General features: G+C 37.0%; 1 protein-coding gene across 1 annotated transcript in view; it reads right to left on the bottom strand.

Moving 5' to 3' along the window:
• EMC2 (ER membrane protein complex subunit 2) overlaps positions 1 to 6950 on the bottom strand; it is a 44454-nt gene extending 37504 nt beyond the window's left edge. Inside the window, exon 1 of the mRNA XM_090282760.1 lies at positions 6867 to 6950. Coding sequence (XP_090138886.1) covers positions 6867 to 6906 — 40 coding nt within the window. The 5' untranslated portion in view covers positions 6907 to 6950. The remainder of the gene's footprint in view (positions 1 to 6866) is intronic.
• Between the last annotated feature and the right edge of the window lie 13883 nt (positions 6951 to 20833).

Genomic DNA, 20833 nt, shown 5'->3' on the forward strand with positions numbered 1-20833 from the left:
ATTATTTTCCCAGAAAAATGTATAAACATAGAAGTCTCAAAAAGTTAAGGTGCTCCTAAAGTTGACCCACTGTCTCAAGAATATAAAATTTTAATAATCAGTGTATCATATTAGGCTATCAGCGCTAAACGGTTATTCATCCCAAACTTCTTAATGACATTACTACAACAGTACACAAAATACATAAAGATACACAACTATGCAAAGGAAATAAACAGCAAAAAATCAGGACAAAAAACGTTTTGATTACATTTACAATAAGGAATAAAAAAATGTAAAGTAAGGGCAAAAGCAATAGCAATCAGCAAAAGTCAAGAAGACAACCTGGCATAATGTAATACAATAGAAAACTGGAGTTTTAAAGAACAGCATTTGATTATAAGAATAGAAATAACTGGGGGTCGGGGAAGACTACCTACTCTAGTAAATAGAAGATTCTTCTTTTATATAGTTAAGGTAGAATTAACTGTCCAATTCACCAATCACATACATGCCTTCTTAGTCCTAGCTCTGAAAATGTTACATACTCATCTGAAGTACCACCTTCTCCCTTCTATAGACATAGGTGTTGAATAGATTTTTAAAAGTTTAATTACTTGTTGCCCAATGAGTTAAAAAAACAATACATTAGGCCCCTAGAGAATAAATACCGGAGAAGCACATGGGATTTTCAGTACTTTTATATGCATTATCTGAGTCTCTATAGTTCAAAGTCTATAAAAGAAAACAAAAATCATCATAAGATGATAACTGACCCTAACTGGATTTATAAAAATGGTCTTAGGAAATCATAACAAATTAACATACAGTTAATTCCTTCTACTGAAACCTACAAATCATCTTGACTCTTACTCTGCACAGAAAATAACTTTGAACTAAATCTTAAAGGTTAAAGAATTCAGCAGGCAAATAAAAAAGTAGGTTATTTCACACAGAAGGAACTCAGCTTGGTAGTTAGAATTAAAAAAACAGAGTGGCCCAGTCAGGGCACATGACTAGGTTGCACGTCAGGTCCCCAGTTGGGGGCGCGAGTGAGAGGCAATCACACACAAAAAAAAACAGAGTGGGATCAGGAGATGAGTGCATAGAAAGTAAGATTAATTTTTAAAAGGCCTTATATTTCATGCTTAAGAAGTAGAAGTTGATTTTTGAAGGTGCAGGTGAAATAAAAAAGAAAGCAACGTGACCAATTCTGCATGTTAGAAAATGGCCCAAGTTCTTCAACAAATAAATTTTCAGGAAAATAAAGAGATAGAATGGGAACCTGAAAGGTCAAAAGAGACTTAAAATTCATCAAATTTTATAAAAATTGGCAAGACTAAAGTATAATGTCTAGGAATATACATTTGGATAATAAAATTATTTTAAAATACAAGCCGGTATTGACTAAAAAAATCAAGATAATGATTACTAATGAGGGGGAAGAGGGGGTTATGACTGGGATGAGGCACACAGAAGGAACTTCTAGGAGATATGGCAAAGTTCTCATTCTTAACCTGGGTGGTGGTATCAAGGGTGTTCATTTTGTAATAAACAATTCAGCAGTAAATTTGTTCTGTGTGATTTTATGTTTTCATTTTATTTTATAATAAAAAGACACAATGAAAGAGGGAAGCGAAAAGGGAAGGGAGAGAGGGTGGGTGAAGGGAGAGAGAAAGAGACGAGCATAAGACCTTTAAAATATAGATGGAAAAAAAGTTTTTCTTTTACCAAATTAAACATTGGTAGGTTCAAAAATACTAAAGGTGAGTTGCAACATAATTTCCTTGAAACCGACACAGAAAGTTATTAAAGTTCTAAAATACAGAGTTTATGTTTGCTAGAAATTATCTCAATCTCTCATAAAACTGTTATTGTATAATATTTTGTAATCTGAAAATCAACCAAAACCGCCTTGGAGATATATTTCCTGTGCCTGGTTAAAAGTACATGGTTCTTGACATGAAGATACCAAGAAATAAAGTTAGAATGCAAAAGTATTAGCAAACACAAATGCTTTTCAGACAATGGCAGCTTAAAACACACACACGCGCGCGCGCGCGCGCATCTCCAAGCTTTATCCCATTATATTAACTCATCAAATTATATAGCTTGTATAGTTTCGGCTACTTAAAGAAGACTGTATTAGCAACACTGTCACTCATTTTATCACTGATAAAAAACTAATATTGGGAAAAAAATCAATGAAATATATTCACGTAGGAAACAGAAATCAGAAATAGTGCTATTTTATTTAAATGAAGGGATGAATATCTGACTAAAAATACTTTTAAAATGAGATTAGGGAAGTAGGATTAAAACAATGTAGCAGTATACTATCTGAAAAGCTGCTACATTGACTGTGTAAATCAGAGTATCTCTAACTAACCCATATTTTCATACACAATTAAGATCTGTTCCTACCCACAGAACACTTCTGACACCAAATGTGTCGAGGGGAGTTTTCCCCACACCAACCAATTCTCCAAGTCTCTGAACATGAACTTGGTGTCCAATAATTCAATTCCATTTTGGCACCAACTACAGGGAGTTAGCTAGCATCAGACCCCACAGGTGAAGGGCTCAGTCCCACCAGATTGCCCCCACCCACTTCAGACACCAACCACAAGCCAGAGCCACCTCTACTTCTGACCAATTGGCTATAAAGTCCAGCTTCTTCCTCATTGCTAGAATGGCTCACATAACTCAGGAAAGTGCTTTCCTTGCTGTTATTAGTTTATTATAAAGGATACAACTCAGGAACAGGCCAATGCAAGGGAAGAGTAGAGGCGCTTCCATGCCCTCTTTGGGAATGCCACCCTCCCAGCACCTTGATGTGTTCACAAACCTGGAAGCTCTCCAACTCCTGTAGTTTTGGGGGTTTTATAGAGGTTTTGCTCTATAGGAATGACTGAATCACTGGTGATTAACTCCCTCTCCCCTTCCAGGTCAAGGGGTAGGCTGAAATTGCAAACCCTTAATCATGCCTTGGTCTTTCTGGTGAAAGACCCATCCTGAAGCTATCCAACCACTGGTTATCTAACTAGTGTACAAAAGGACATGGTTATCACTCCAGAAATTCTAATGGTCTTAGAAGTTCTTACGCCACGAACCGAGAGCTAAGACAAATATAGTAACAAAAATGTTCATATCACCCTACTGCTCAGGAAATTGCAAGGGTTTAGGAGCTCTGTGCTAGGAACTGAGGACAAACACCAAGCAGGTAGTCCTTATTATATCACAACATAACATATATGGTACCTTCAGATCCGTAACTTTGGTTTTCAGAACTTATTCGAACCACATCCCTGTATCATGAGTCCACAGTCTCAACCTGGCAGATTATTTCAAAAGAGGAAGAGCCCTGGCCAGGTGGTTCAGTTGGTTAGAAGCACTGTCCCATTCACCCAAAGGTTACGGGTTCAATCCTGCCTATGGGAGGCAACAGAGCCTGTCTTCTCTTTCTCCCTCCTCCCCTCCCTTCCTTCTTTCTCTCTCTCTCTTCCCTCCCTTCCCTCTCCCCACCCCCCACCCACATCATCTCATGTCTTGTTCTGCACTGTATCCTCAAGAACTAGACCAGTGCCTGGTGCAAAGTACTCAAATATGTTTAATTAATGTCATTATTGCCCAAAGAAGACATTTAAACTTTTTTAGATCTCTTTGAGGTTGATGAGAACTTTGAATTACCTTTTCCCAAAAATAAGTACCTATTTACATACACTCAATTTTATATGTCAGGGAATTTACAGACCGCTTAACACCTGTGCCTGTATCAGCAAGGAGTATTTATCTCAAGTTTAATAACCACCAATAATAAACTGACACTAGGGCTAAGGAGAGAAGCATTGACAACACCAAAAATTAAAAAGTGAATAGATGTAGAGAATGAAGCAAAGAAAAGGTCTGAGAAAATGGAAACCTTAATGCTATTAATAAACGAAGGAAAGAATTTTTCAGAGGGGGTGATCAGCAATGACAAATGTAGTTTAGATGTACAAAACACATACATACATACATTAGACCTGGCATTAGGTCTCCTTAGAAACCTTACCGGAGTGATGTGATAGAGTACAGAAATAAAACTGGGGTTGTTTGAAAGACTAGATAAAAAGAAAATGTAGAGACAGTATCAACAAGTAAAATTCCTTTATTTTTAATATTTTTTCAATAAATATTAATTTAGTACCTACTATATGCCAGGCATTGCACTAGGCATCCCATCCATATCCTGCCCAAATACACTATTCTTGAAAAACTGACTACATCTTCCTTTTAACTCTCTTTCCCACCTCCAAATCTCTAATAATTCCTCTAATAAACCTTAGTAACTTTCAAATGGTTGAATAAACCATATATTCAACTTATTCTATAGCACCTAAGAGACTAGGAGAATATTAGACAAACTTATTAGGTCTCTTATAAACATATGATCACTTTTCCTGTCACAAGAATTAAAGTTCTATTTGAACTAACCATGTTCACAACTTTAATTCATGATACTATTTAATGGAATTCTTAAGGACACAGATCCCACTGACACTCCCTCCTAAAAAAATATTTTAAACAAAAAGCGATCTCTGGGAGTCCTCCCACCACCCATTTACATTTTAAAAACCTGTTACCATAAGTCTCTGAAAGAAAAATCTAAACTGCTTTCTTAAAAGTCCCCAAAAAGAGAATTCTGGAAATGCCTAAATTCTTGCTTCACAAAGAAGCAAACCATTTCCGATAGTTGAACTGCCCAAGTCTAAGATACTATAAAGAAATTATTCTAACACTAGAAAAATTACTTATATTCTTTTCTGTAAAAGTTTATTAATGTTTATTATTAATCAATCAACAATGCATTCAGTCATCAAATAGCTACTGTGTTCCTCTCGTTTGTCCCGTACTAGAAGTAGAGGCCTGGTCCCTCCCCTCATTCTAGGAGAGAGAAAATTTTAAAATCTAATACAATTAGGTAAGTGCTTCCAGAGTATGAAACCCCACAGTTAAAGGACCAATGCCATGTTCTATTGCTTCTTTGGTTTTGTTGTTTTTCTTTTCCTTTTTAAAATGCTGGTGGAGGGATGGGGAAGGGCTGTGGGGTAGTCACAGGAAGCTCTCTGAAACATATGACCTTTGATGGGGATTCTGAGAAATGATCAACTGTAATGGGGGCAACAGTGAGGCATTTAGGGAAGAACACTCCTAGTACCGTGTGTCCAGCCCTAACACAAGAGAAGCACAGCACATTCAGGGAATTCAACAAAAGCCTAAGACAAAGCTGGAGACATAGGGAGGAGCCAGAGCACCTTTTTATATGTAGCACTTAGTTTAAAAGCACTTTAACATGCTTTTGTTTTTGTTCCTCAACAAAAGTGAACAAGTTATTATGTGAAGTAGTTATTATTATTCTAAATATAATTAAACCACTCCTTTTCAGAATGCCCACAGGGTATTCCAAATTACTTAGTATAAATCACCTTATCTGGTGGTGCACACTAACTCATTCCATAAGATTATATACTGGATACTATCATCTAAGAGACCTATATTGAACATGCCTTCAAAATGGCATTTTCTTAAAACAAAAACCATGATATATTCAAAACATTTTTTTAAAGCACTAAAAATAGGAGCCACATTATCTACCATCCAACTTAAGAAATATATCCTGACAAGTCTTTAAAAAATACATATTGACAGGTTTGACTGTGAACTCCATGCAGGTAGGGATCCATGAAGGTAGGGACTGTGCATGACTTGATTTCATAAATCCAAGATCTGCCACTAAGCACTTCATACTGTACTTTTGTTTAATATAATGGAATTCTCCAATACAGGAAGAAACCCTGAGGTTCACCGGTGTACTAGAGGCCACAAAACCAATACTAAATCATTGAAATCGGCTCAAGTGTGAAAGAATTCTACCTTTACCCATACGTGCTTGCAGCTTTGTAACGCCGGAAGAGATTTGTTCATCTGTTAACATAACTTTCAGTACACGGTATCAGGCCATTGTTTAACCACTGGAAGAAGGCATTCCTTGAACAAATAAGCTGTTGAAGTCTACTGTTACATGTTGGGTATATAAATTTCAGTTACAGAAATTTCATGCACTAGAGAAACTCAAGGCTCTTCTCTCAAGCATGTTTTCCGCTCAAGTTTTTTGAAATGAGAAGGTAAAAAAACTGCCTGAAAGTTTGACGGCTTCCAGTCTTAAAGAACACATTCCATACATTAAACTAGGATGGAGAAATAAGTCCGTCACCCCTGAATACCTGCCCAAGACAACCAGTTCTTTTCCCCTTCAGAAAAAGAACTCCTGGTAGAGAGTAAGAAGGAAGTGTGTTGTGTGTGCAAGTGTGTTTCAAGGAAGAGTGGGACAAGGAGTAATTAAAAAGGGGAGGAAATCGGAAACTCAGCTTTGAAGAGGGAACGAAATGTAAAGTAGCATGCAGGAGATTTGTTCATGGGTCTTCTACACATCTTTTCTGCACAAAGTTGTAACCCTTACTACACAGCACTTAATGAAAGGGCCTTACACGTCCTGCATTTCTTGGCTGCAAAGAAGCTTCGGCAGGAACCTATTCAGTCTCCTCCGCACCGCCCAGCAGCCCCAGGGCCCTCACGCTGCGTAACAGAAGCTGCCCAGGGCCCCGGGACTGGCGCGGAGGTAGGTGGGTCTACCGACGAACACGATCAGTGAGTGAGGGACACCGCAGACACCGGTCGGTGGCCGGCCAAGGATCAGGTCAGCCTCAACCTACTCCTCAGCTCACCCGTTTGCTGAGAGCTTCAGTGTGGAAGAGACCAGAGAATTCAGGTCTCCGAGGACAGTAGGTGTCCCGCATCGCTCCCCATAACTTTTGTCTTCCCGCGCCGGCCCCACCCGCAATTACCTTCCCAAGTGACATCGTAAAGCTCTGTAACCTTCGCCATCTTCTCAGAACCTAGAGGCAGCTGGGTGAGAGGGCGGGGAGACGCGATCACGTGACCTGTGACCGGATGGTGGTGGATTACGACACCACTTCTCATTGGTGGAGAGAACGGAGGAGGCGGGACCCGTCGCCCACGTGCACGCGACTCTAAGGAGGGGATATTCGGCAAGGGGGCGGGGCGAACTGGGCGGTGCGCGGCGAGCGGCGCGCTGAGACCCTAAGATCGCCTTGGCAGCCAGTGTGGCCGCAGATCTTGATTAGGGTCAGGTGTTTGTTTTAACGTGGAGTTATAACAAAGCTAGATTGTAATATACTCTCCTGATTTTTCATTTTTCTCACACAGGTGTACATTCTCTTCCCACTCGCAAATCAATTTCTTGTTCTCGTCATGGCCTTCAGCGCAACGATCTGTCCGAATCCTTTATTTGTCCCCAACTTTCTTCCTTCTTTGATGGCGTTCGCTCTCCAAATGTTTTAAGAGTCTTTGAGGGACTAAGTGGGATTCAGCCTTTGCACTTCATATGTATACCTGTGGTCGAGGGCTTCTTTATGTTACATTAATGTCTTTGTGCCATCCCCTACCCTTAGTTAACGCAGTTCGTAGATCAGCCTGCCTGCCACTCTAGATTTGAAACTCCGTAAGAGCAGCCAATATGTTATAGTTTATAAGTAAATGAATAAATACTGAATAAAATGAATGAGACCATCACAGCCCCTACTACACTTCGCTCCTCTTAACCTCGCGGGGGAGCTTCCTTCCCCACCCTTCCCCACCTGGCTAATTGCGGTATGGAATCTCTGACCTACCCGGCGAGAAATGCCTGGAGTGGAAGTAATAAAAATTGAAGATCATAAGCATACATTTAGTATTTGAAGCAACGAGCACATGAAATTGTAAAGGGGGAATAGGTAAAGTGAGGAAAGAAGACTCAAAATTCCTGCATATCAGCAATAGCTAAGGGCTAATGAGAAGAGGCAATCAGCATATGAGAAGACAGTAATTTCCCACAAGCTAAGGGAGTAAAAAAAAGAAAAGGGAACTGTCAAAGTCATTAGCTACAGAGGAGATGCATAACGACAGAAAAGAATAGTGAATTTGTGAACTCGAGTTAGATTCTGAATGAACACAATTTTCTCCACACTTAAACAGACATTTAAAAAAAACCCATTCAAGCCAACTGACCTGGAGTCTGCACGATCCTTCCCCATGTGGGAAGGCCACCCTCCCCTCCACACCCCCACTCTTATTAGGGTTTTCTGGACCCAAGGGTAGGTAGGACGACGACCATGTCCAGCTTGAAGCAGCTAGAGGAGCTTGAGACCTTCGCCCATGGTCCTTTACAAGATTACAAAGGGTCCTAATATTTGAGAGTGGGGGGATAGTTAATTTTTACGAACCAGGGGTATGGACTTGGGGGGGATTGCTGGGGGAGGGGGGTGCTGGGTGGAGGGGAGCAAGAGGGAGAAAATTGGAACTGTTGTAACAATATAATCAATAAAAAACATTAAAAAAAAACCCATTCAAAAAATTAAAAATCCTCAACTCAGAAATTCACATATTTAAATTCCTCAATAAAACAACCTGGTATGATGGAGAGAATAAATACTCTATCAGACATTATACAGGCTTCACCATTTAGTAGCTGGTTGACTTTCAGAATGTTTAACTATGATCATCAGAGTTGCTCACATATAAAAGAAGATAATTATATCTATATAAAAAGAAAATATTTACCTTGAATTGTTATCAAGATTAAAAGAGACTGCATGACAGTCTCGTGGCGGTGCCAGTTTTGTGGCAATACTATATTTACATGATGATGACTCCCAAATTGATAAATCCAGTAGTCCTTATCCATCCTGTGAAACCCAGTTCTGTTTTCTTGAAATACTCATTTAGATGGCTAATAAGCATCCCAAAGTTAACATATCCCAAACAACTCTGGATTCTTGCCAAGTCCTCCAAATTCTTCCCTATCCCAGTTGATGACACCATCTTCCTAGTTGCACAAACTCAAATTCTAGGAAGTATCCTTGATTCCTTTCTTCGTCAAGCATACTAGATCCAGTCCATCAGCAAATTCTGCATTGTACTTCCAAAATGTTCCTAAAATCTGTCTAGTTCCTTTTATCTTCATTGCTACTACCTTATTCTAAGCCGTAACTATCTCTCACTATTGGCCTCATAATCTCCTTAGTTTCATTCTTGCTGCATAAAGTGTATTTTCTATACAGCAGCCCTACATGTCTAAAAGAAAAGAAAAAAATCAGACTACAAATTTCTTTGCCTACAACTCACAAATGACTCTCCCTGGCAATAAAAATGTACTTTAAACACTTTACAATGGTTTACATGATTTTACTCAATTTGGCTTCCTCCTATATCTTTTACCTCATCTCTTACCATTCTCTCTTCACCCCCCAGGTATTCTCACCCACTTCCTATTCTTCAAACATGCCAAACCCCCATTTGCCTTGGGTTTGACATTTGCCCAGCTATTCCCTTTTCCTGGAATGTTCTCTAGATCTTGAAGTGGCTGTCTTCCTTTGGTCATTCATATCTCAGACTTAAATGTATCTACTCTGTATGACTATCAATGAAAAGGAGTCCTAGTTATTGCCTGTGCCAGCATTGTGACACTTATCACTATATGATATATATTTTACATATTTTCTGTATTTTCTGTTACTGTATAAGGTCCTTGAGAGTATGTACTTTGTCATTTTAACTTAGGAAAACACCTGGCACACAGTGAATGTTTATTAAATTATTTAATTAATTACTTATTTAGATACTAAAAAAAATGACAGTATTAGTGATTGTTAGGATAATATTTCATAATGGTTTATATATATACTATACTATTTGGTTATGGATAAGATGTTTTCTTTTTATAGCTGATGCTTTTCTAAAAAGTATGACTTAATGAGTGCAGGGACCATGCCAATTCATTTTATATCTCCCAGCTTCTTACCACAGTATATGGTATACATATACATATTAATATTTGTACTAAATTGTTGATGCCCAACATTTTGTTAGATTTTGTTGGGTGAAAGCCCAAGAAGGTGTCTTTTAAGAAACTTAAGAATGGATATTAACAGTTGCAGCTAATTGAGGGTGTAAATGTTTTCTAGTCACTTTAAATTCCCTTATAGCTAGCTACTTATTATCTATTGGGTAATAAATTGTATATAATACTAGGTTGAAAAGGTAATTTTCAGAATTTTTGAGCAGGAATATAGAATAATTTTATTTTAGACTTAGAATGTACTTATGATTCTTTAGAACAATATTTTTTTAAGTTTTTTGCTTGCCACCATATTAAGGAATACATTTTATCTCATCATACAATATGCATACATATATTAAAACTGAAAATTTACAAACTAACCTTATAATGTGTCTTGTCCTCTATATTTTCTACTCAAATTGAATCAGTTCCTTTTTATTTTATAAAAATATTAGTTGTGGCCCAGTAATGGGATAATGACCCATATTTTGAAAAACACTAATGAACCCTATGTATTTCCTAACCTGAGACCCTGAGGTGAAGTGATTTTTCTCAAGTTCTTGCCACTAGTAGGCAACAAAGATGAAAAATTCACATGGAAAAGATGAATTGTTTAGATCGTGGATGAAAAATGAAGCATTTACAGGAAAAATATATTTAAAGGAAATTTTGTCACCAACAGTACTCTCTGAAGTGGGAAAAGTGATTGTTTATATATCGTAACATTTCAAATATCTATAAAACCTGCTTTCCTCAGGCACAATCAGGAAAAAACTAGTGTGTCAGGGACACTATTCTTTATAGTCTTCCTTAAAATTTTATAATATAATTATAACTGTAAGTAAAAAAGAAATATCTTTTATAGATAAAACCATACCCTGAAAACATAAACATCCATCATACTTTCTTTTTTTTTATTGCTTCTATATTTATTTTTTTATTTTATCCTTGTTCTATTACAGTTGTCCCAGTTTTCCCCCATTGCTCTCCACTGCCCCCCACTGCTCCCACAGTCAGTCCCCACCCTGTTGTCCATGTCCATGGGTCATTCATACATGCTCCTTGACTAGAACCTCTCCCTTATATTCCCCCATGTCCCCCTCCCCCTTCCCCTCTGGTCACTGTCAGTCTGTGTCTTGTTTCCATGCCTCTGGTTCTATTTTGCCCATTTGTTTGTTTTGTGCATTAGGTTCCTATTATAGTGAGATCATGTGGTATTTGTCTTTCACTGCCTGGCTTATTTAACTTAGCATAGTACTCTCCAATTCTATCCATGTTGTCACAAAAGGTAGGAGTTTCTTCTTTCTTCCTGCTCTGTAGTATTCCATTGTGTATATGTACCACAGTTTTTTGATCCACTGATTTACTGATGGGCACTTAGGCTGTTTCCAGCACTTGAGTATTATAAATAATGCTGCTATGAACATAGTGGTGCATAGGTTCTTTTGAATTGGTGTTTTGGTTCTTAGGGTATAATCCCAGCAGTAGAACTGGTGGATCAAATAGCAGTTCCATATTTAGTTTTTTGAGGAAATTCTATACTGTTCAATCATACTTTCTATAAATCCACCTTTACAAGATGTTCTCAAAGTCTTCCCTTCACCCTCTTACACCTTTGAAAAATAGTTTTCATTCATGTGTGATACAAATATATAATCCAGTTTCTCCAATCAAACACTGCCAATATGGTGACAAATATCAAGGAAATACCTAAGCAGCTAAATATTAGACTATGCCATGTCAGACACCATTGGAGACACTATTTCATGTAATGATCTTAAAAATCACATTGAAAAGGGCACATGACTGTGGTCTACAATATCCTTTTTCAAAATATGACACTTTCTTTTTTTAATACATGACCGTGTTTGAATAGTTAGAATGATAATACACATCAGAACGAACTAGGGTTGAAAGGAATGACTTTGCACCAGCCCACATTTTCTTTGAGGTGGGATATAGCAGCTTTGATTATGTATCAAGCCAGAGTGTGCCACAAAGCACTTGAGAGTGCTTCTCGTTTATAGCGAGGGTTTACTTAACCCAATTTATATCTTCAGACATTATAAAGTACTTAAACAACTTCTTAAATTTAATAAACCTGTGACATTTATAAAATGGACATTGTATTTAATAGGTCATCATAACTGATTTTGCAGTATTCAACATCTTTATCAAATCATTTACTTAGAACCTACTGTCTGCTTTGTGCTGTCGTAATCATAATGAATTAAAGTATCCTACATTATGTAGCACACTTTATAACCTCTATTTACTTTGACAATTACCCATCAAAGTAAATTGGTCTCATTACAACTCTAAAATTTATCATAGCTACATGGATAACAGTGTGGTGATTGTGGTGGGGAAGGAGGTACAAGGGGTCTAAATGGTAATGGAAAAAAATACAATAAAATTTTTTTTAATTTACCATAACTCTTAAATCATGTTGGTGTTTCTAATTAGTGAATCATAACCATATCCCTTTGTATTTAAGGGAAAATATTACTTATTTTACCTTCATTCCATGTCAATAGAATGTAACACATTCACATTTGGAAGGAAGTTTTCCTTAGAGTTTTATTTACCAAAAGCCCGATTAACATGGAATTTTTTAAAGAACCTTTGAAATGCATTTATTACATTTTAAAAACATTATGTAACTTAACATGTAACCAAAACACAAGAGCTTATGCCTCCTTTGCTGACACAACCATAGCATTTAAGCACTTCGAGTTTTTCCAAGTTTGCCGTCATTTGCAATATATATGTTTGAAAATGCACCAGCCATTTATTTCATATCCAATTATATTATTTTAGAAAGCAAAGGAGAGCCTCCGGGAAACATTTCCAGTGAGGTCACTTTGGTTCTTTCACAGTAGAATTCACAAACTGATAATTGCCCCTCTGTGCCATAGTTGTAACAGAGAAGAGGAAAGTACATCCAGAAAGAATACACCCAGAATTTCTCCCACATGAGCAATAAATTAGAACTGTTTCTTTTTGAGATTTATAACCATACATGAGTCCACTTTTTCAGGCAGTATTTATTTAATTTCCCCAAAGTGCGTATTCTGTTCTGGTACACACATACATCTGTGCATATATAACAGTACTTGTGCAGAAATGCATTTCTGTAACCATCCTTTTTGGGTACCAAACATCCAGGAATCCCTCCATTCTATAACTGTTACCCCAATGGTCTATGGATCCCATCTAAATTCCATTTTCTACAGTAGGACTTTAGCTGAACTCTACTTGAAAATCTTCAAAAAAGTATTTATTCACAATAAACAAGTTGCATTATGGGTAAGTTCATGCAAAAATATACAGTCCCTCTCTTTGGAGGTTTGGTAGCATCATTCCAGCCACGTGTGAGTACGTTATTCTCTCAGATCTGTAGTGCTGAGGTGTCTTACATTTGCCAGCAGGCTGCAGGTCATTTACTGGTCATCTTTTTCTTTCTATGCTCATACTGACCAGTCTTGGCCAAAACTGGCTAAAAGGCAAATGGACACATTGGGCATTAAGTGGCCAGTTTATCTTTCAGATCATAAGTCATGTGCTTGCCCTGGCTTGTATGGCTCAGGATTGAGTGCCGGCCTGCAAACCAAAGGATTGCCAGTTTGATTCACAGTCAGGGAAATGTACTTGAAATTCTTTATCTTAAATCTATGAAGTGAGGAACAATATAGGTGTGCTCTAAAAGATGTCACTGAGTTTAAATTGCTGCCACCTCACTAGAAATTCTTTCAGCATTTTAATAACTTCCTTCTTCTCATTGTGCTTATATTAAAGATTTCTTTTGCATCTATTAATAATGGATTTGAACATTTGTCCTCTGGGAGGGGTGGAGGTGGGGACAGGCAGAAGGGGAATGATTTAAGTTGATGTAATTTTTCTAGCAATAGCAAGATTATGGAATATTAAATATAACCTCAATCTAATCATGGGAAAACATATTACAAACCCAAGTTAAGAGCGAAAATAACTGACCAATACTCCAGTACTTATCGAGGAGTGGTCTTGGCATTATATATTGCTTTTCTAATCTGTTAGACAAATGTTTAGTCTTAAGGACCCATTAACGGATTCTAATGTCATGTTTGTGATGGGATTAAGAGCATCATCTTACAGTTATGAAAAAATCCTCAAGGTAGTTTATATTAATTACAAATTGTACATACTGTGTCATAGAGGATGTGGAGCTCCCTTACATTCTAGGTAACAGGAATAGACCTTTGCCAACATACATGTACATTGCTCTCTTCTACAAAACTTTCTGAGTTTCAATCCTAGGTTACACATTCTAGCTATGTAAATTAAGTAATTTGAACAAGTTATTTTAACTTCATGAAATCCTAGTTCCCTCATATATAAGATCAGCATCATAATATTAATACTTGTTGATTATAACAATGATTTCAAGTAATAAATACAGAACTCCTCGCACAGAGTCTGGCATATGGCATAATAGCACTCTTAGTGTTACATACCAGTTATTGAATAGTTACTATATGTCAGGCACTGTACAAATTGCTCTTTGTAAATTATTTCATTTAATTCCTACAGCAACCTCACTTTATAGATGAGGGAACAGTTGGCAGTGTTAAAGAGCCCCTCCAAACACACTATGATATACTTCACATAGTAAGTTCTTAGTAAATAGTAGCTATGTCATTTTGGTCCTCTGGGAAGCAGATGTTGATGTAGTTAGGAATGCAGGAGGTTCATTAGAGGTCACTTTATGTGAAAGACAAGGGAGAGGGAGCAGGATAGGGTTGGGAAAGCTTTCAGATGATGATTCACATTTGATACCTGTGAAAGAAAAGAGAGTAGGAAGCAGAACTGGACAGAAGGAGCCTTACCTCATAATTCAGAGCTGATGAAATAGCAGCCAACTCAATGAGAAAATCTCCAGAGCAAGATGACCCATCAGAGGAGGCCTACATTGGGCAGAAATCGCCAAGACTAAGACCCCCCATATGTTCTGTCATTGGCTGGCAGCTGCCGGGAAGGGCACAACCTCAGCACAGAAGCAGGGATAATCCCAGAGGCTTTAATAGCTAGAGGCTGTCAGCTCCCTGCACTCGTAGCAACAGAATAGCAAGTTCTTTCTTGAAGGGAGATTCTAACAGTGCATCTCCAGAGCTGCCACAGTAGCCATTATTCTTTCATTCTGGCTGTAATCTTTCATTTTTGATGAGAGGGAGAGGTGTGTGTTCTCCTGAAGTGCTAGCTAGATTCAGAAGCTATTTGACATATGGAAATTATATTTCAACTCCACAGAATGTCTTTTTCTGGTATATGATTAATAGCTCAGCAATGGTTGCCTTGTGTTGAAGAAAAGACACAGTAAAATATATATATAACCCACAAAGGCTTGACAATTTGCTTGTTTTTATGAGACACAAATCAGTAATTATTCATTCTTTTCTTGGGTTGGGAATTAACGCTACTACCATTGATAAATTACCTAGAACTTCATATTTCTTTTTTCACTCAGCTTCCAAATATATCCAAGTAATTTAAAATTTTCAAACGTCTTTCCAAGAATAACAATTTAACTCTGAAATATGGCAGCATTTTCTAAAACTCTCAAGATCACCATGAAGTACTAGAAAATTCCAAAGACATTGCATTCAGAATGCCTCTTGATAATTCACTGGGTAGCTGCCATACTATCATTGATGATTGGTAGTTTTGTAGTTAATAAATTTAAGCAAGGGCAAATTTTATGAATACTTTGCCCCCGAAAAAGACCCTCATTGTCAACTTGCTCTTCACCATCCTAAATGCCAAGGCAGCTCTAGTTAGCAATTGCTGTGCTCCCTAGGAGGACATTACAAGTGGTCCATATTTGGGCTGCCAGAGGAATGATATATAGTCAAACCTGGGTTCTCAAATGTCTCCCATCTCAAACAATTCGGTTCTCAACCAAGTTGTTCACAGAAAAAATGTCTTGGTTGTCGAACAAAGCTTTGGTTCTTGATCTGACAACCTTTTCATGCTGATACCTGTATGATTAGTCATGTGTCTAATTTTCTAACAAATTGTTTCTCCAACAGTCTTCTGGAATGAATTAAGTTCAAGAACCGAGGTTCCACTGTAATGCAACTGGTACCAAATGAAAGGAGGCAGAGTACATCCCAGATTCACATGAATAGAAAAGTTATTGAAGAATTATAATTTTAAAGGAAGAGTTATAGCAATAGAAGAGGAATGATGAACAAAGAAAACTTTGGTAGTTAATTTGAGGGAGCATTTACATGAGACCTAGTAGCTGTAAATTTCAGTACACAAATTCAGATGTGCAACTGCAAGGACTAAATTTGCATTTATTATATATAAAACTCAATTACTATTTGAAGTACTGTTCTTGAAAGAAGACAAAAATTTAATTTCAGGTTGGAATTTGCTCTGCACTACGGGCTCCTTCTTTTTCAAGTCTCCTCTGACTCATGTATTAAAGTGATATTCAAAATATTTAACAACCCATAGGGCAAGGTCACTGACTGTAGTAGGAACCTTCAAGACGATTCCCAATGATTTTCACCTCCTGGTTAGTACATCCTGTGCAGTCCCTCCCATATTGTCACTAGGATATTTCAGCAATGATGCAGTGTGACTTCCAAGGCTAAGTCTTAAAAGACATTGTAACTTCTGCCTTGCTCTCTCTTAGATCACACGTTCTGAGGAAAGGCAGCTGCCATATCATGAGGACAAGCAGCTTTACAGAGATGTCTGCATGGTGATGAACAGCCAGCATTAACATGCCAGCCATGTGAGTGAGACATCTCGGGACTGGTCTCCCAGCCCTAGTCAAGACTGTAGACCCAACTACCTTGCTTACAAGCTCATGATATACCTTGAGCCATAACTGCCTGGCTAAGCTGCTCCCAAATTGCTGACCCACAGAAAATGTGTGAGATAACAAATGTTTATCATTGCTTTAAGCTGGCACTTGTGGGCATAAAGTGTTATACAGTAATAAATAACTGCTATATCAACCAATCAGAAAGAGTGCAGACACTGGCTTTAGTGATTATACAGCATCTTGGAAGCTTCTCTTGTACTCCAGTCATTAATCCTTTAGTTTGGAGAGAGTGAGTGATTCTGAGTAAATGGTTCTTTATCAATAAATACAACGTACTTTGTTAGTTTATCAACCATTATAGCCATACTAGTTACATATCAGTCATGCTGATGTCATCTCAAGGCATTGGGAAGCCCATCTGGTTGGTGTTCCCGTTTGACAGTATAGACCTTCTTTCTATTCACAAGCACCTTCTGTGACACTGCTAACGACTTTTGGATCATGTGGCAATGTGAGTTTCCCTTTGTAGACGTGCCTTCCAGCCTGTGTGCTGTTACTTCCTTGCATCTATGACTGGACATAGGGCATCTCTCCCTGGGAACCACCAAACTCTACTTTTATCAGCTGCCCTTGACTCTCTACACCCCTCTTGCCTCCCCAGCCCTGCAAGAGCAATATTACAATCTTGGGGAGATTACCCCACATTCCCAGTGCTTTCTTCCCTAGGCATTGTCTTACTTATGATTTATCCAGAGGCACTACATATATCCAATTTGATGGGTTTTGAAAACAAAAATCAGACAAAGGTTCCAGATTTGACAGTTTTTTTGCCTTTGAGACAATGGAGGCAGATTTCACTCTCAGAGAGAGAGAAAGAGAGGGAAAAAGAAAGTAAGAGAATATCACTTTTTACCTCAAAAATGTTATCCCACTACTCTGTCTCTAAAGAAGTTAATATCTGCTCTCTAAAGAACTGTTGTATTGGCTGGACATGATTATTTCACCAAAGTTCAGCAGGCTCCAATTATAGACATTTGCTTTAAAGAAGCCCTTTGTTTTGCTTTTCCAACTACCTAAATACTTCATTTTTTAAACGGCTTTCCTAGAGAAATCCTTGCCTGACTACCCTCGATAGGGTTTAGGTGCCCTGCTCATGTGCTCCAGTATTCCCTAACTTTCCTCTCCCTCAAAGCACTCACCCCACTGTATTATTATCATTCCTTGTTTGTGTCTATCCACTAGACTATAAGCTCTATTCATGCTCACGATCTGTCCCCAGAGACTCAATATGTATCTGTGGAATGTCGGAAGCTCTATTAGATCACTGTTCACCCTTTTGGGGCTTTATAAATCAGTAAAATTTCAGGGGAAAAGCGGAAGGTCCAATATGAGGTTGCAAAATTTTTTCTCTTGCTATGTGAGGACATTAAAACTAACAATTACAATTTAGCTTCCCATTATTTCATCCTAAAATCGCTAGTTGAACACCAAAGGAGTTGAAGGATTTATTGAAGAACAGTCCCTGTAAAAGGGGTTTAAATTTAACTTCTTTACCAGAGACCAGTGGCAACTTCTACCTGAATTGGCACCACATGGCAGACACCTCTGAGAACTGCTGATAATTCTTAAATCCCTTCCCATTCTCAGATAAGTAAAGGCAATTTGAAATAGCAATTTGTCTATTTTCAAGGTGGCAATGTATAGATTTTTCCTTTAAAGAAACACTCCCAAATAGCTAAAACTTCTTGCCTATCATTATTATCTGTGTCTTTAAACAAAAAGTCATTCAGTATCTTGGAACATGATTCTCAGCTGGGAACCATTATCCTCTTCAAGATTTTTACTCCTTCCCAGTAAATCTCTGAAGGAGTGAACATATTAGAAAGTATGAGCTACTGTAATTTTGTTTATTTTAACAACATGTTTGGGGAAGGATTGCTCCAGTATGATCTAAGAAGAAAAATAAAATTATAGTTAAAGTATCTCATGATGCAAAACATTTCTGGCAAATTTATTTTCGTTATAACTAGTCTCATAAATTGAGCAAAATTCATTTTGGTTAAATTTTACACTAACAGAATAAATGTATTATAGTGTTTCACTCCACAAGTCACAAAAATTCTTGATGTCATTGACAATATAGTGGAAATGTAAAGTTCATTTTCATTGGAACTGGAGCAGAAGGTACTTGTTATCTCTGCAGATAGGTGTGGTAGGAACAAATGACAAAGACAATAAAGGAAACACAAAAGCAATGTTCCTGTTTTAAATTTTACTTATTTTGAGGCCCCATGGGATAAATTACAGCAGTCTTTGGGAAAGCAGAGCCATTAAAATTAGAAGATGGAAAAGATGAAATCAATGATGATGTAACCTAGACCCCTGATGCCACAGGAGCCTCCCTTTAAGACCCTGCCCGCATGCTGCATCTGTTGTAATGCTTAAGCTGGGAGAGATTTCTGAGTCTGACCTGTACCTTCGCAGATCTATGCTTTCTCCTTATTTTTACTTTACTTCGTATTGTAACTTCCTCGCTGTCCTTAGGAAGAAAAAGAACAAAAACCCTAATATTTTAGTTTCAGTCCATTTTTTTTTTTACAATAGTAATACTGAAAGCAAAAGCACATTATTTTCTGTTATAAAACAGTTTGTAGGTAAATTTCACAGCTAACGTCCCACCTTTCAATAAAACTGCAGATCAAACAGTAGCTATATGCAGGAATAAAAATTAGAAATCTCATGATTTCTATATACTATAAACACTCAAGGTGAATTATCTTTTTTACATATTTTTTGCCTCATTAGCATTATTTAAAAAATAAAAGTCTAGTACATTTAATTCTGGTTTGAAATATACAACAAGTAAAATCAATTTTGTGAAAAGTAATCTATCTTAATGCATTGGTTGTCGCAATTGTGATACTATTCAATATATTAACTTCAGGAATAATTAATTTAGTAGCCAGAAATGGCCTTTATGATTATTATCATTAGTCTAGCCTGATTCAATGTGAGTATAAGACATAATCAAGGTTAGATTTGCACTATATTTTTTTCAAATGTAAACTAATTTTGAGAGTTTCATGTAGTTCATAAGTACCTAGTAACATCTTTAACCATTAATTTTGAACAAAGATTTCTCTTTCTAAATATGCTAGGAAATGAAAATCAAAATATCATTTTTGAGACATGTTAATGATAGCAGCTAAATGTTTTTGAACTAACAGGAGCTAAATTTGGTTTATCACTTATGAAAATAGTTATAACTGGCAGCCTAATATCAATGCACAGATACTTTAGTGTCAACACAGACAAGATTATCAACCTGAGCTGCATGCTAAGCACAATCAAATGAAAAACAAAAGTTCAACCAGAGTACACTGGTCTGAGTTAGAGAGTTCTCTAAAGTTTTAGATCACAGTCACTTAAGAGTATTCACATGTAACTATGTATTAGGCAGTTTTTTTAATTAGAAAGGATAAAGAATTTTTAATTTGAAGAAGAAAAATGTATGTATTACTCAATAAAAAGTTTTTTAAAATTTTTGCCAAAAGACTCAGGTAGCTGAGCTTCTAAAATATATCTTTGGATTACCAGTAGAACAATCTATGAGGAGAGAGTTGTTTTTGGGAAAAAAAAAAAAAAGTCACTCAGGAATAAATACCCAAATTAAGTTATAAGCATACAAATAATAATCTGAGTAAATATAAGACAGATATAAGGGTGTGCTATTTCTCATAGTTAATGCCCCAAAGAAACTTTATTGAATTAGTTGATTTTTTTCAATTGCAACTAATATTCTAAAACAGTGATAGTCTTTGGAATCTTAAAACTTTGTCTTGATTTTTGGATGTGCCAGTTATTAATAATATGACCTTGTATGAGTTCTTGACTACCTCATTTGATAGAAGATAATAATACCTACCTCAGATAGTTATTAAGAAGACTAAATGTGAAAATGGCTGTGAAAGCATAGCACAGTACCTGACACATGAATAAAATAAATAAGTGGTTAAAATAATCATTGTAATGAAATTGTCATTTATGTTTTCTTTTCCATTCATCATTCAGTTCTAGTACAGGATGATCTAGTAAAC

This window comes from Furipterus horrens, unplaced genomic scaffold (genome assembly GCF_987537825.1).
Source record: "Furipterus horrens unplaced genomic scaffold, mFurHor1.1.pri manual_scaffold_7, whole genome shotgun sequence".
Taxonomy (NCBI): domain Eukaryota; kingdom Metazoa; phylum Chordata; class Mammalia; order Chiroptera; family Furipteridae; genus Furipterus; species Furipterus horrens.